The 14,898-nt window shown below is 43.0% G+C and overlaps 1 protein-coding gene across 4 annotated transcripts in view; it reads right to left on the reverse strand.

Moving 5' to 3' along the window:
* Positions 1-1,619: 1,619 nt before the first annotated feature.
* YEATS2 (YEATS domain containing 2) overlaps positions 1,620-14,898 on the reverse strand; it is a 78,375-nt gene continuing 65,096 nt past the window's right edge. For all 4 annotated transcript variants that reach the window (XM_068280706.1, XM_068280703.1, XM_068280705.1 and 1 more), the window contains 5 exons: positions 13,758-13,959; positions 12,043-12,266; positions 4,459-4,533; positions 3,267-3,340; positions 1,620-2,770 (listed from right to left, as the gene is read on the reverse strand). In XM_068280706.1, the coding sequence (XP_068136807.1) occupies positions 2,641-2,770; positions 3,267-3,340; positions 4,459-4,533; positions 12,043-12,266; positions 13,758-13,959 (705 nt within the window). In that variant the 3' untranslated portion in view covers positions 1,620-2,640. The remainder of the gene's footprint in view (positions 2,771-3,266; positions 3,341-4,458; positions 4,534-12,042; positions 12,267-13,757; positions 13,960-14,898) is intronic.

Here is a 14,898-nt window from a genome sequence, read left to right on the forward strand (position 1 = left end):
CTTTGAGAGCGACTCACCAGATTTTAAGACCCTAGACAGGTCTATCTGCGCCTTGGACTGTTACCGGGTCGTCCCCCACCTCTCGATCTGTGTAGGTGGATAGGCCTTTCTCTGAACCAGTCAAGTTCGAAGTCTCCATGTACCTCAATAAAAAACGCCTCACATAACATGAAACCAGCTAGCTTTATTATAAAATAAAATTAAAATACACTCACATGTCCCCTCAATGGGTATATGGCATAGAGTAATTTTGACACGGGCTCTCCCCAGCTATAGCCACCAGGCTTCCTGCAGTCTCTAGGGTAGAGTCTCTGTAGCTTGCCGGGCCCATGCGCCGCATCACCACGCCAAACCTCCAGAGCCTCCAGTCACGCTGTTACAAGCGTACTCTCTTCCGCGTCTAAGCCCCGCCATGGAGGTCCTAGTAATTGTACCTTGTACTTCCTTGAAATAGATTTTATCTTTTTTTGGTGACCCATATGTGCTAAAGCACCAAAACTGCCTGTTCAGAAATCTTCTTTGCAGGAGTGTGTTTTTTTTTTTTTTTTCCCTCCTCACTGTTTTTTCTAGTATCTGTAAACTCAGATGATGTATCACAGGCAACAGCTATGGTTGTGTTTTCCAGCACACTGATATGGGCCATTAGTCTATAGGAGTGCTTAAGCCAAATTTTTAGGGTGCTTGACAACACCCACTTTAATCCTCAAGGCAATAAACACAAAAGCTGGCACTTCACAAACCAACGCGTGTCTTATTGTTGCAGACAAAGCCAATGTTTTGTGACAAAAGTTCCTTCAACAGGGCATATCATCGGTCAATCAATAACACAGAGGACAATGCAGCCGCCGCCATGGAATACACATTGCTTGCTGACGAGTGTTTGAGACTACCTGCCAGGACAATAGTCATCTGTGAAATTGATTGACAAACCTGTTATGCCCTGATGAAGGGACTTGCGCGTCCTAAAACGTTGGCTTTGTGTCTGCAGTGATGAAATACACAATGATTGTGAAGTGCCAGCGTTTGTGTTTATTGACTTTCCACAGGCATATAGGTTAAAAGATACAAGATATGACAGGATTGGTCAAAAGAAAACAAGACAATCGTACATCACGTTATGGATCTGTCAGGGCCCTGTATATCTTGGCATTGGTGGAAAATATGGAACTTATTCAGGGTACGTGGTCTAAGTGACCATTAGTCTTTACCAGAGTGTCCCACAAGGGCTGATGGAGTCCAACAGTTCTCGATCCCCCAGGGTTCCCCCACTAGTTACGGAAGGAACAGGAAGGTAACCCCACAGTGGACAATGGGCAGAATGAGATCTGACTGACTACTGACTGGACAGGCAGAGGCACAGATGATAGACTGCACACTAGAGTGGCAGGGATTAGGATAACTGAATGGATCGGCTATGAAGCAGATGGATGGTGTTCACCCCGTCTAGGACCAGCACAGAAGAGAGACCCCTCAGGGCCCAAGGAGGAATCTCACTCTGGGTGAGTGTAACATGGATTGAAATTCCAGGATAAGCTGAAAAAATTTCTAGTAGCAACAGTAGTCCATTTCATTTCAGCATAGCCACATGGAAATCAATACAGTCCTATTTCTGTGAACGATTGTACAGGAAAGGTTGTTTATTTTCTCTCTCACAAATATTCGTACATAGATACATGGAACTATAGACATTCATTACACATTAGAGACCGTGAACAATAGAAAAGAACACACATCGAAGTATAGACATTTTTTTGTAAGTACCATTATGTAGTAGCGGTCCTTTTCCACTGCAGATCGCAGAATGCAAGGGAGAGATTATCATGTTCAGCAATTGTCTTTTCTTTAGTGTGACTGAAAAGTCTCATTCATTTTAACTGAGTGTGGCAGAAAACCAATTGTACAAAGACAGCCACAGGCACTGCGTTGGTGATTCAGCAAGAATCAGATCTTGTAATAAATCCTCAGCGTTTGGTGTTCAGATGATGCCCGAAGTCACCAAAGTGCTCCACACATATTGGTGACCACCACCATGGCAAATAAGGGAACCAGTAGTCATTTGTATTGCTACCTTAAAAGTAATTTATTTCCAAGGTCAAAACAATATAAACAGTGTACAAGTATTCACATCGAAGTCCCTTATGACAGGGACCCTCAAGATGTATTCAGCATTGTGTATATCCTATACGCTAAATGGATTGTATGATAGTGGTAGACAGATGCCTAATCTCCAGTTCCCGACCGGATTGGGAATCTGTCTACTACTATCATACGATCCTTTAGTGTATAGGATATACGATATGCTAAATACATCTTGTACACCAAGGGCTCAGGATTTCTTACATATATGAGGACAGTGGATGTGGCAGCCTCAGCCGCTGGTTTTTGTTTTGCCTTGCGACTCCCCTTTTGGAAAGCGTTTGTATCACATTTCTGAATCTAGAGTAAGATCTTGTCACTGGAAATGGTGCACCATTATTTCCATTATTGTTGTGGTGGAATTCGCAAAACAAATGCGCCCTGAATATCAGCTGGGAACGTATGCAGTGGAAAAGGGCCCTACAGAAAGTCAGGATTCTGATGGCTCCGATGGAAATATCTGGTCAGACAAGTATCACTCTTCACCTTGCAGCATTAGGGCTGTTATGGTTTCTTCAAGGACAGTTCATTATCAGTGTGCAGAGCACCTAAATGCCTGTTTGTGAGGAAGTCGAATAGAGGAATGTTGCTGATGGCTCGATGAATGTCTGAAATGGTGATTTCTCTTGGTGTGCTGTTCACAGGAGAATATTAACAGGTTAGTCTTTCTCTATAGCAACTGCATTTAAAAACAGAACAATAAAAGAACACAGTATTTTAAAATACCCTTGTCTGAGAACATTACATTTATAAAGGTTATGGTTTCACAAAAAACAGGGAATATAAAAAAAGCATGAGGTAGAGGACTTCTATTACAGTGCTGAGGAACCAGAAGGAATGGAGGACATCATATTGGTACACAATAACTTGGGCATGATCAAGGAATCATAACCGCCATACGTGACCATGGCGGAATTCTGAATTAATGGCTATAGCTGTAAATTAAATAGCAAAGGGAAAATTCCACTACAATATAGCGGAACGTTGTAGATATGACATGAGGAGGGTAGAGATACAAGGCATTGCACTATATCATAAATAAAAGCATAGGGAAAAAAAGTGTGCTTATTTACACTATTGAAAGTTACATTACATCCTCAATGCAATGGAAACAAAATAATGAAATGTACCGTTTTCGAGAGGTCATCTGATAAGCCACAGCTAAAGAGTCTCTTAGCAAATCGCTGACAAACTGCTCAGTAGCCTGCACATAACAAAACATCAAGCAAAAGAATTAAAACCAATGATATGACATGTACTCACAAACAATCATCATCTAAAGCATGAATGCTAAAGATCATCTATCCAGAGTGATAGTGGACATATGTACGCACATTCTGTGTGATATTCTAAAATGCAAGTTTCAATGAAAGATAAACCTGCATTTCTTAAATCATCACCCATGAGCAGAAATATCTTTTTTTCCCCGAGGCCTCTTTCACAGTGCGATGCTAAAGGGACTCCGAGGAGTGCCCAAATTTAAAAGAATACACTTACCTGGGGCTTCTTCCAGCTCAGGGTAGGCGACAAGGTCTCGCTGCGTTCTCCTGGCTCGTCTCCTTCAGCCTCCGCCGCCAACCCCCCGGTTTCAGCGTCACCCGGCTCTTCCTGATTAAAGACGCAATGAGTCATCACACCGGCCATTTCGTGTCATTACGGCGGCCGGCGTGACAGGTCCGCGCATGCGCAGGTTTTTCAGAGCCTTTTCTCTCCCGAGGCAAGCACCCAAAGTACCCAAATTGGGACCTTTTCTTCCTTTCAGGTTTACTTTAAAGGGCACCTGAACCGAGTAAAAGTATTTAAAACAAACACATGATGTATCTGCAAATTAATATTACACCTTGCCGTCAGTTCCTCTCAGAAGCTCACCATTTTCTTCCAACATTGATCCCTTCAGGTTCTGACAAGATTTTGTCAAAACTGAAATATATCAGTTGCATATCAGTTGCTGTCAGTTATAACTGAAAGGACAACTGATGTGCAAGGTAATGTCCATGTTTCCCTATGGCACAAGTGAGCAATATTACAGTTTAGCAGTGTGCTGACCACAAAGCTGTTATGGGGTAATGGCCATTTTTAAAATGGAGGTTGGAGAAATCCATTGATCACAGTGGCCAAACAGGACACAAGAGAGGAGAAAGAGATTGAGGAGTAGACTACACGGGAGAAAAGTATGAAGTGTGTGTGTTTATTTTGACTTAATTTTCGGTTCAGGTTTGCGCCACACCCTCAGAATAGACCTCTAGATCATATACCTGGCACACTTCAGCTAAAAGAAAGCTAATAAGCCTGGTAGCATCAGGAATCTTTCCAGTGTCTTACCTTTAAAAGCATTTCTTCCACTGGAGAAGCATATACGTTTTTATGAACTTCAACCGGTTGCAAGGAAATACTAATCTTTTGAAATACAAAAAGCAAAATAAAGTTGTTAATTAAAAAGAAAAATACTTGTATTTACATTTCTATATAAACGAGTAAACTTGCTAGTTACAGTATTTGTATGGTCATCCACATGCTAAACATGGAGAATAAATAGCTAGACAATGTTAGATTACATGGGGTTAGTTTCTTCTAACAGTTTGACAAAAATGACTGTATTCAGAATTAAAGTCATTTTGAAGTGATACCACCATTAATATAACAATCCTTAGGCTTGGTACACACCATGCAATTTCACACCAGATAAATGGTCAGTTTTTCTGATCAATTTTCTAATCACTTCTATACAAGATCAATCAGAAAAACAGATTGTACCTTGGAAATGATCTACTGGACCATCTATCTGGTGAGAAATTGCATGGTGTGTACCAGGCATTAGTTCTTTGCTTTTGTTTGTATACAGTGGTTTGCAAAAGTATTCGGCCCCCTTGAAGTTTTCCACATTTTGTCACATTACTGCCACAAACATGAATCAATTTTATTGGAATTACACGTGAAAGACCAACACAAAGTAATGTACATGTGAGAAGTGGAATGAAAATCTTACATGATTCCAAACATTTTTTACAAATAAATAACTGCAAAGTGGGGTGTGCGTAATTATTCATCCCCCTTTGGTCTGAGTGCAGTCAGTTGCCCATAGACATTGCCTGATGAGTGCTAAATAGAGTGCACCTGAGTGTAATCTAATGTCAGTACAAATACAGCTGCTCTGTGACAGCCTCAGAGGTAGTCTAAGAGAATATTGGGAGCAACAACACCATGAAGGCTAAAGAACACACCAGACAGATCAGGGATAACGTTATTGAGAAATTTAAAGCAGGCTTAGGCTACAAAAAGATTTCCAAAGCCTTGAACATCCCACGGAGCACTGTTCAAGCGATCATTCAGAAATAGAAGGAGTATGGCACAACTGTAAACCTACCAAGACAAGGCCGTCCACCTAAACTCGCAGGCTGAACAAGGAGAGCTCTGATCAGAAATGCAGTCAAGAGGCCCATGATGATTCTGGACGAGCTGCAGAGATCTACAGCTCAGGTGGGGGAATCTGTCCATAGGACAACTATTAGTCGTGGACTGCACAAAGTTGGCCTTTATGGAAGAGTGGCAAGAAGAAAGCCATTGTTAAAGTGAACCTAAAGGCAACCAAAAAAAATGAGATTAACTCACCTGGGGCTTCCCTCAGCCCCCTGCAGACGATCGGTGCCCTCGCAGCCCCGCTCCGATGACCCAGGACCCGCCGGCGAACACTTCCGGTTTGGCCGTCACCGGCCGACAGGCATGGGAACGCGAGTTATTGTTCGCGTTCCCAGCCTGTATATCGCCCCCTATGCTGCTATTGCGGCCTCCTGGCCGGAAGTGTTCGCCGGCGGGTCCTGGGCCATCGGAGCGGGGCTGCGAGGGCACCGATCGTCTGCAGGGGGCTGAGGGAAGCCCCAGGTGAGTTCATCTCATTTTTTTTGGTTGCCTTTAGGTTCTCTTTAAAGAGGAACTGTTGCGAAAATTGCAGTGAGCAGGGAATGCTGGCCAGCATGTTTGTATTAATCATTTTCTGGGAATTTCTTTATAAAGAATAAAGGCCATGCTGAGAATCCACCATGAAGAGATGGACTAGCCCAAAATCTGTCGGGATTGACAGATTTCTACTGCTTAGTGTAATTGACAGCAACAAAGAAGAAAAGTAATTTATGGCTCCTTTTACTCTGGGAGAAATGTACTTATTTGTATGCGTTTTAAAATTTTAAGATTTTCGCGACAGTTCCTCTTTTAACAGAAAAGCATAAGAAGTCCCATTTGCAGTTTGCCACAAGCCATGTGGTGGACACAGCAAACACGTGGAAGAAGGTGCTCTGGTCAGATGAGACCAAAATGGAACTTTTTGGCCAAAATGCAAAACACTATGTGTGGCGGAAAACTAACACTACACATCACTCTGAACACACCATCCCCACTGTCAAATATGGTGGTGGCAGCATCATGCTCGGGGTGTGCATCTCTTCAGCAGGGACAGGGAAGCTGGTCAGAGTTGATGGGAAGATGGATGGAGCCAAATACAGGGCAAACTTGGAAGAAAACCTCTTGGGAGTCTGCAAAAGACTTGAGAATGGGGCAGAGGTTCACCTTCCAGCAGGACAACAACCCTAAACATAAAGCCAGGGCAACAATGGAATGGTGTAATTCCATGATGGCGTCATCACATCCATGGCGTCATCACGGCGGCCGGCGTGGCAGTACTGCGCATGCACGGTTAAACAAAATATATCCATGTGTTAGAATGGCTCACTCAAAGTCCAGATCTAAATCCAATTGAGAATCTGTGGCAAGATCTGAAAACTGCTGTTCACAAACGCTGTCCATCTAATCTGATTGAGCTGGAGCGGTTTTGCAAAGAAGAATGGGCAAGGATTTCAGTCTCTAGATGGGCAAAGCTGGTAGAGACATACCCTAAAAGACTGGCAGCTGTAATTGCAGCAAAAGGTGGTTCTACAAAGTATTGACTCAGGGGGCTGAATAATTACTCACACCCCACTTTGCAGTTATTTATTTGTAAAAACTGTTTGGAATCATGTATGATTTTCGTTCTCACGTGTACACCACTTTGTATTGGTCTTTCACGTGGAATTCAAAAAAAATTGATTCATGTTTGTGGTAGTAATGTGACAAAATGTGGAAAACTTCAAGGGGGCCGAATACTTTTGCAAACCACTGTATGTCAGGCAAGCCTGTACGGCACTTAAAGGGACTCCGAGCTCAGCCAAAAAATGAAAGTTGTACTCACCTGAGGCTTTCTCCAGCCCAGTGCTGGTCGGGAGGTCCCAGGACGGCGTCCTGGCTCCTCTCCATGTCCCCACTCCGGAATGGCTGACCGGCCGCAGCCCGGGCGACACTCGGCCGAGTGTCGGGCTGCTCCTTCCGCGTATGACGTCACACGCCGGCCGCCTGGCGTCATCACGGCGGCTGGCGTGGCAGTACTGCGCATGCGCGGTTAAAGCGCGCATGCGCCGTACTGCCACGCCGGCCGGCGAGTGACGTCATACGCGGCCGGTCAGCCATTCCGGAGCGGGGACTTGGAGAGGAGCCATGACGCCGTCGTGGGACCTCCCGACCAGCACTGGGCTGGAGAAAGCCCCAGGTGAGTACAACTTTCATTTTTTGGCTGAGTTCGGAGTCCCTTTAAAGAGAGCCCGAGGTGGGCTCAAAAGATAAAAAAAAAAAAAAGTAGGCTACCCAATCTGCGGGGCTAAGCGGATCAGGTAGCTGCAAAAACCACCGCTCCCCGCCCTCATGTGGGCTGCAATGGCACACTTTCACTTGAGTGACCTATAGATCATGTTGCTGCACTGAGAGACTGTGTGTCTCTCATAGCGTGCAGGGAGGCAGGAGAGCGGCAGAGGGCGTGGCCAAGGAGAGAGAGCTGCTTAATGGCCGCTCTGTAAACCCTGTAGGAACACCCCTGGCGGGCGTTTTAAACAGGGAATTGCTTTCCTCAATGTTTACCTCCTAAATAGCGACAAATATTGTTGCAAATCTCGGGAGGCTATAGCGTTCTCTTTAAAGAGAATCTGTACTCGAATATTCTTACACTAAAAAGCATACCATTCTATTCATTATTTTCTCCTGTGCCCCTCTGTGCTGTTTCTGCCACTCTCTGCTGCAATCCTGGCTTGTAATTAACAGTTTTAGGCAATGTTTACAAACAAACTAACCAGCTTCTAATAGGCTCAGCTAAGCATAGTGTGTGAGTCATTCATAGTATGCAGGGGGCCTGCAGAGGGTGTGCATCGCTTCTACCAATCACAAGCAGCCCTGCACATTCCACACAATCAAAGCCTTAGCCCGACAAACAGGACAGAGGAAAGATACATTGATTTATTACAGAGACAGTGTAATTAGGAAGAGCTGCAGTAAGCCCCAGCACATTAGAACAGGCATAGGAACTCATAGGATAGAAGAACTAAGGCTGAAAAAATTGTTACAGAGTCTCTTTAAACAAACCCTCTATCAGCTGAGTTCTAATAGCCTTCTGCCATTTAAGCTGAGCTTGTCTTCAATTTAGTGATGGCCATGTGTAGGAGAACTTATGGAGAAGCATGTGATTTGTTCAAACAGCCAATAGATTTGCAAAGCTCTCATTTGCTGTGATCACATCCTACTTCAACACATGCCACATGACTCTCCATGAGTTCTCCTAGACATGACCATCACTAGTTTCCATACCGCAAAGTCTCTATTTTCACCAAGAGGACCACCATATTGGAATGATGGGAAATGAGAACAGAGCTGAGTTCATGATTATTCCTCTCTCAAATTCTCGAAAATTCCTGCATAATGGAGATCCAAATCATGTAAAGTTCAGGGAAATCCAAGTTTGGCATCAGGGCTATTGCATGCCGAGGCCACATGGAAACACTGCTTGGTCTCTGTCTGCCCCTAAGGCCTTAGCAAGTGGTTCACTTACTCAACGTTGGTGAACCCTCACTTTCCCCTTTAATGCTTCATACTTGTAAAATGTATCCTTGTTATAATTTATACCTAGACTATGAATGTCTCATTATACTACTGTACATATATAATTATACTATTGATTATATACTACTTTATATTTTATAAACTAATAGACATGATACTCAGCGGATCGTTCAGAAACAGCCTTATCAGTCCGCCGACAGCGCGTACACACGCACTACTGCCGACTAAAAGACCGCCCAGTGGGAGGGAATGGTGGACCCGTTGTTGCCGCTGGTAGTGCGTGTGTACGCACCTCAAGAGACCTGGCCAAGTAGCATACTATATCAGAAGTTTACTATAGCAGAATTGGTCATACATTGCATATTTATATAGGTGTGTAGCCAGGACCTGGGGACTGGGTTTATTATAGCCAGAGGTTCACTATATCAGACTTTACTATCGCAAGATTCTATTGTATAAAGTAGGCTGTTCATTTGTTATTGTGTTTTGTTCCTGTGGGGATAATTAGTTGATTGAAAGATGCCCATCTCCTGCATCAAATTTTCCCCACCGCCCATTTTCCGGACAGACATTTATGAATTGGTTGTCCCAACACTTTTCTACCTATTCACAGTGACCATAGTGAACACCTTATATATACAGTCTATGTTCACTAAACAGATGAAACTAGGGTTAGTATAGCATGTAAACAATTCAAGTATCTAATGATCCCCTCCCCCCCAATGTGGGATAAACAACAGACATCACGTTTTACCACCTGTTTCCCGTTTTGTCTGTCATTTATAGCACTGATCACTTTAATCTAGTCTAATATGTGCATGTTTGTGTCTTACTTTCCTTAGAAAGATCACAGCAGCAGGATTCTAACATGTATGCTGTAAGCACATATCATGGGCTCCATTGGTCAAGGGATCTTTTATGTAGGTGCCCATGTACGGGTCTCTCTCGGTTATATGGGATATAGTGTCGTCAGTGACATATTGGTGTTCGAAAACAGACAAAATCAAATCCTGCCAAGATGGAATTTGATTGATTTAGGCTGCTTACACACTAAGACGTTACAGGCGCACGTTAGTGCAGCCTGTAACGCTCCCCAACGCACAGCAATGTAACACAAGTGGGCTGTTCACACAGCCCACGTTGCGTTACATGTAACGCTGCACGTTCTTAAGAAGGTGCAGCATGCTACGGCGTTAGAGCGGCTTAAGCCGCGTTAGACTGTCTGCACATGCGCAGTCATGTTGGGGAGGAGCGGAGAGCGGCCAGGCACATGGCTAATTAATATTCACTGCACGTTGTGACGTGCAGTGTTTACTTCCTGGAGCGGCCGCTCTGTGCGGTGATTGGCCGGCGGGACCACATGATGCCGCATGCGCACAAGAGTACGCATCACGGCATCACGGACGCCAGAGTGAGCTGCACAACGCGGCTCACTCTGACGTCCACAACGAAGAGCACCAGGCGTCGCGTTAGGTGCACGTTATGCGACCTTAACGTGGCACCTAACGCAACGTCTTAGTGTGCAAGTAGCCTTAAAGAGAAACTCCGACCAAAAATTGAACTTTATCCCAATCAGTAGCTGATGCCCCCTTTTACATGAGAAATCTATTCCTTTTCACAAACAGACCATCAGGGGGTGCTGTATGGCTGATATTGTGGTGAAACCCCTCCCACAAGAAACTGAGTACGTACGCAGTTTCCTGTCTGTGAACCTTGCTGCATTGTGGGAAATAGCAGTTTACAGCTATTTCTAACTGCCAAAAAAGCATGTAGCAGCTACATCACCTGCCAACAGTAAAAATGTCATCATGTAATAAATGTCAGAATGTAAATCAGGGATTTAAAAGATTTTACAATGGGCAAACACTGACTAAATCATTTATACATAATATTGTAAAAATGAAGCACTTTTTTTTTATAACATTATATTCACTGGAGTTCCTCTTTAACCACTTAAGCCTAACTGCCCCCCCCCCCCCGTGCGCGCCCCCGCTGCTGGCCGCTAGCCCACCGATCAGTGAAAGGGATTATAAATCCCTTTCGCTGGTCGGACCCCCCCCCCCCCCCCCCGGAGAAAAGCCGACAGCGTCTCTTCAGACGCTGCGGCTTTTCTGAGCTCTGGTCTCCTTTCTTCTGCCTGGGAGCGAGATCGATCGCTCCCAGGACTTTTTGATTGTGGCCATCTTGTGGCCAAATAGCAAATTACACCAAAAACACACAGTATTAAATAAACACATATAAATACATTTAAAAAAAAAAACCCTGTTTACCTCCCACACCAAAAAATACCCACATACAAGTTTAAATTAAAAAAAAATAAAAAATTACAATAATAAAAAAAACAAAAAAACAAATAGTTACCTAAGGGTCTGAACTTTTTAAATATGCATGTCAAAGGAGTATATTAATATGATTTAATAAATTATGGGCTTCTAAATAGTGATGGACGCAAATTGAAAAAATGCACCTTTATTTCCAAATAAAATATTGTCGCCATACATTGTGATAGGGACATAATTTTAACAGTGTAATACACGAGGCATATGGGAAAATACAATATGTGAGTTTTAATTATGGAGGCATGTATTATTTTAAAACTATAATGGCTGAAAACTGAGAAATAATGCATTTTTTCCGTTTTTTTCTTATTCTTCCTGTTAAAATGCATTTACAGTAAAGTGGCTCTTAGCAAAATGTACCACCCACAGAAAGCCTAATTGGTGGCGGAAAAAACAAGATATAGATCAATTCATTGTGATGAGTAGTGATAAAGTTATTGGCAAATGAATGGGAGGTGAAAGTTGCTCAGATGTAAAAAAAATTTCAGCCCTGTGGGCTTAAGTGGTTAGGCTGCACACATTTGCATAGAAATTTTGCATAATCCTGCAGCAACTCGAAATTATTTGCAACTTACTTACTATCCCTAGTTACATCTAGTATTATGTTCCTCTACTATCTATCTATCTATCTATCTATCTAACTATCTATCTGCCATACCTCTTGCGTCGTGTCTCTGATGAACTCGCAAGATAAACCAGGAGTCAAGTAAACTTTAACATCATCTCCATCTTCATTTTCTTGCTTTATACAAGGCTTCTGTTCTTCACCCATACTAATGATATCCACATCCTCATCCACTTCTCTCTCTCTCTTAAGAACCTTTTCTAATTCCACTACTTTTTCAAGCAGAGACTCGGGAGAGGAATAGGATGAAGACAGTGCTAGGAAACAAAGAAACAAAAAGGTTACATTTGATGAAATTAGTACACAAAGCAAAACATAAAGGAAACATTTATCAAAAATGTTGTGATTTGATGTGATTTAAATAAACTCATCTAAGTTTATGGGCAGCTTTGACTTTCCTAAAGTGCCAGATAGTTCACATCTCCTGTCATAGGATCCATGGCAACAGTACTATGCGTGGTGCACAGGATGTTCTGGAATTATTTTTAGCACAACTGGAAAAACAGCATGGATAGAGTTTAGCAGTCCCAACACAGGTTTTTACTTACTAAGTACTTATTATTAACATTTTGCTTTCTAAAATAAATAATTTTCTCTCTTCACTCATTTTTGCAAAGTGCAAAGAAAATGAATTATGTAATAGGCAGACCCTGCCACTTTGACAATTCCTGTGTGAAAATAACTGCAGTGGCTTTTGTCAGTGTATAGACAACAGAAATAGGGAAGGCTCTTCATATCTATCAACAGAAATCTGAAAAAAGCAGTTGTGCATCCCCCTGATCCACTGGTTGGTGCTTGTTTTTCAGGTGTCCACACACACGATACATTTTTTTTCTTTTCTTTTAATTGTACAGTATGTGGCCACTTTTAGGCTGCATTCACACATAAATATGTACAGTTCTGTTAGTTTTGAATCCGTTTTCTATGAATTTTATCTGACAGGAATGAACTGTACACTTTGATTGTGTGAGCCCAGCCACTGAAAACAAAATGGACAGGACTGGATTGGAACAGAACTGTACACCTTTTCTGAATATTACTGTCCATGTGGTTTCCTAGTAATAAATGCGCCCATGTTACTAGGCAACCATGTGTGGCACGTGTATGGATGGGAACGGGAGCCCACAGCGAGCAGCGGCCATGGACAGGCAATGTATAGAGTGCACTGGACATCGGGGGGTACTTTAAACATTAGGGGGGACAACGTTAGTTTTGTCGCTCATTCTGATATCGCTCACTGTTACCACCTAACACCCGATCCAGCAAGTCAGCCCTACATCTTGCAGCATGTCTGACCGATTAATGCGACCAATCTCGCCCCAAAATTGGTCGCATTGTCAATCGGGCATGCACTTGGCAGCACCGATTTTCATCATATTCCGATTATAATAATTGAATTGTATGGTTGATTGTTTGCCAAGTGGCCTGATGTATGATCACCTTAAACCTTTTTAATCCTTGCAGGCACTTTTTTTTGTGTTCAAATTCTGAATTCTTGGCAGAATGTCATCTAGCATGTGTATGGGGTTTTAGGCTACTCTGCTTTTACCTTCCCCAATTTAGCCAACTCACAGAATTTTCTGTGCCCGCATAGGACAGGCAGTTTCTGTAATTATTGCACAAAACCACGGCTTCTAGCAACTTGTGCTACACAGATCAATAATCACAACGAAGATAAAAATCTGTGATCGACACAGTAATATGTGGGTATGATACTCTAAAAGAGAGACTGGTTTCCTAATACTTACAAGCCTCATTGTCTATTCGAGTCAACACATCTTCAATAGATTCCCGATCCTCGTTGGCGTTCTCTGGATCTGGAGGCGTGTAACCGTGGACTCGGCACCAATATACAATTTCCTTTGTTTTTAGCGGAGCGATACCACTAAATTTTGGCTGTTTTTCTATAATTTCCTGGAGCATCTTTTTCATGGCCACAGCTCGCTGCCACTAATATGAAGAAATGCACAAATCAATAAAGCAGATATGAGACACAATGAAAAACATGTTAATTATATGTTGTGTTGGGGTTTTTAGAATCAGTGCACTTGGTGAAGGTTAGTATTAGAATTAGTGGCAATGAGGTTAGTGTAGAATTAGCGGCAGTGAGGTTTAGTGTAGAATTAGCGGCAGTGAGGTTAGTGTAGAATTAGCGGCAGTGAAGTTAGTGTAGAATTAGTGGCAGTGAGGTTAGTGTAGTTGTAGCGATAGTGAGTAGAGGCAGTAGAAGTGTTAGTGTTAAGGTGGCCACACACGTTACAATAAAATGATACAATTTTACGGCAATTCGATAAAAACGATCGGATCTCCCGAAAACATCGAAAGCTTTTTTTTCATTCGACTGAAAAATCCGATTGGATTTCCCGGGTTTTTTTTTTTCGATCTTTATCTATCCGGAATGCCAGATATTTTTCTTCAATTTCTCTAAAGATTGTATGGTGTGTGTTAGATTGTCAATTTATTAATATACACACCCAAGCAATTTTCTCAGAGTTTCCAATCATTTTTATCATAATTGGGGAAAAATTTAACATAGGTGTGTGGTACATTGGTCATATTTTTGAAATGTTACAATCAGTCAGAAAAATGTATTGCAATTCTTAAAGAGGAACTGTAACGACAAAACCTCCCCTGGGGGGTACTCACCTCGGGTGGGGGAAGCCTCAGGATACTAATGAGGCTTCCCACGCCATCCTGCGTCCCTCGGGGGTCTCGCTGTAGCCCTCCGTACAGCGGTGACGCAATATTTACCTTCCTGGCTCCTGCGCAGGCGCTCTGATGGCTGTCGGCGCCGAAGTAGGCGGAAATACCCGATCGCCGTCGGGTCTGCTCTACTGCGCAGGCGCAAGTTTCCGGTGCCTGCGCAGTAGAGCGGACCCGACGGAGATC

This window comes from Hyperolius riggenbachi, chromosome 4 (assembly GCF_040937935.1).
Source record: "Hyperolius riggenbachi isolate aHypRig1 chromosome 4, aHypRig1.pri, whole genome shotgun sequence".
NCBI classification, from domain to species: domain Eukaryota; kingdom Metazoa; phylum Chordata; class Amphibia; order Anura; family Hyperoliidae; genus Hyperolius; species Hyperolius riggenbachi.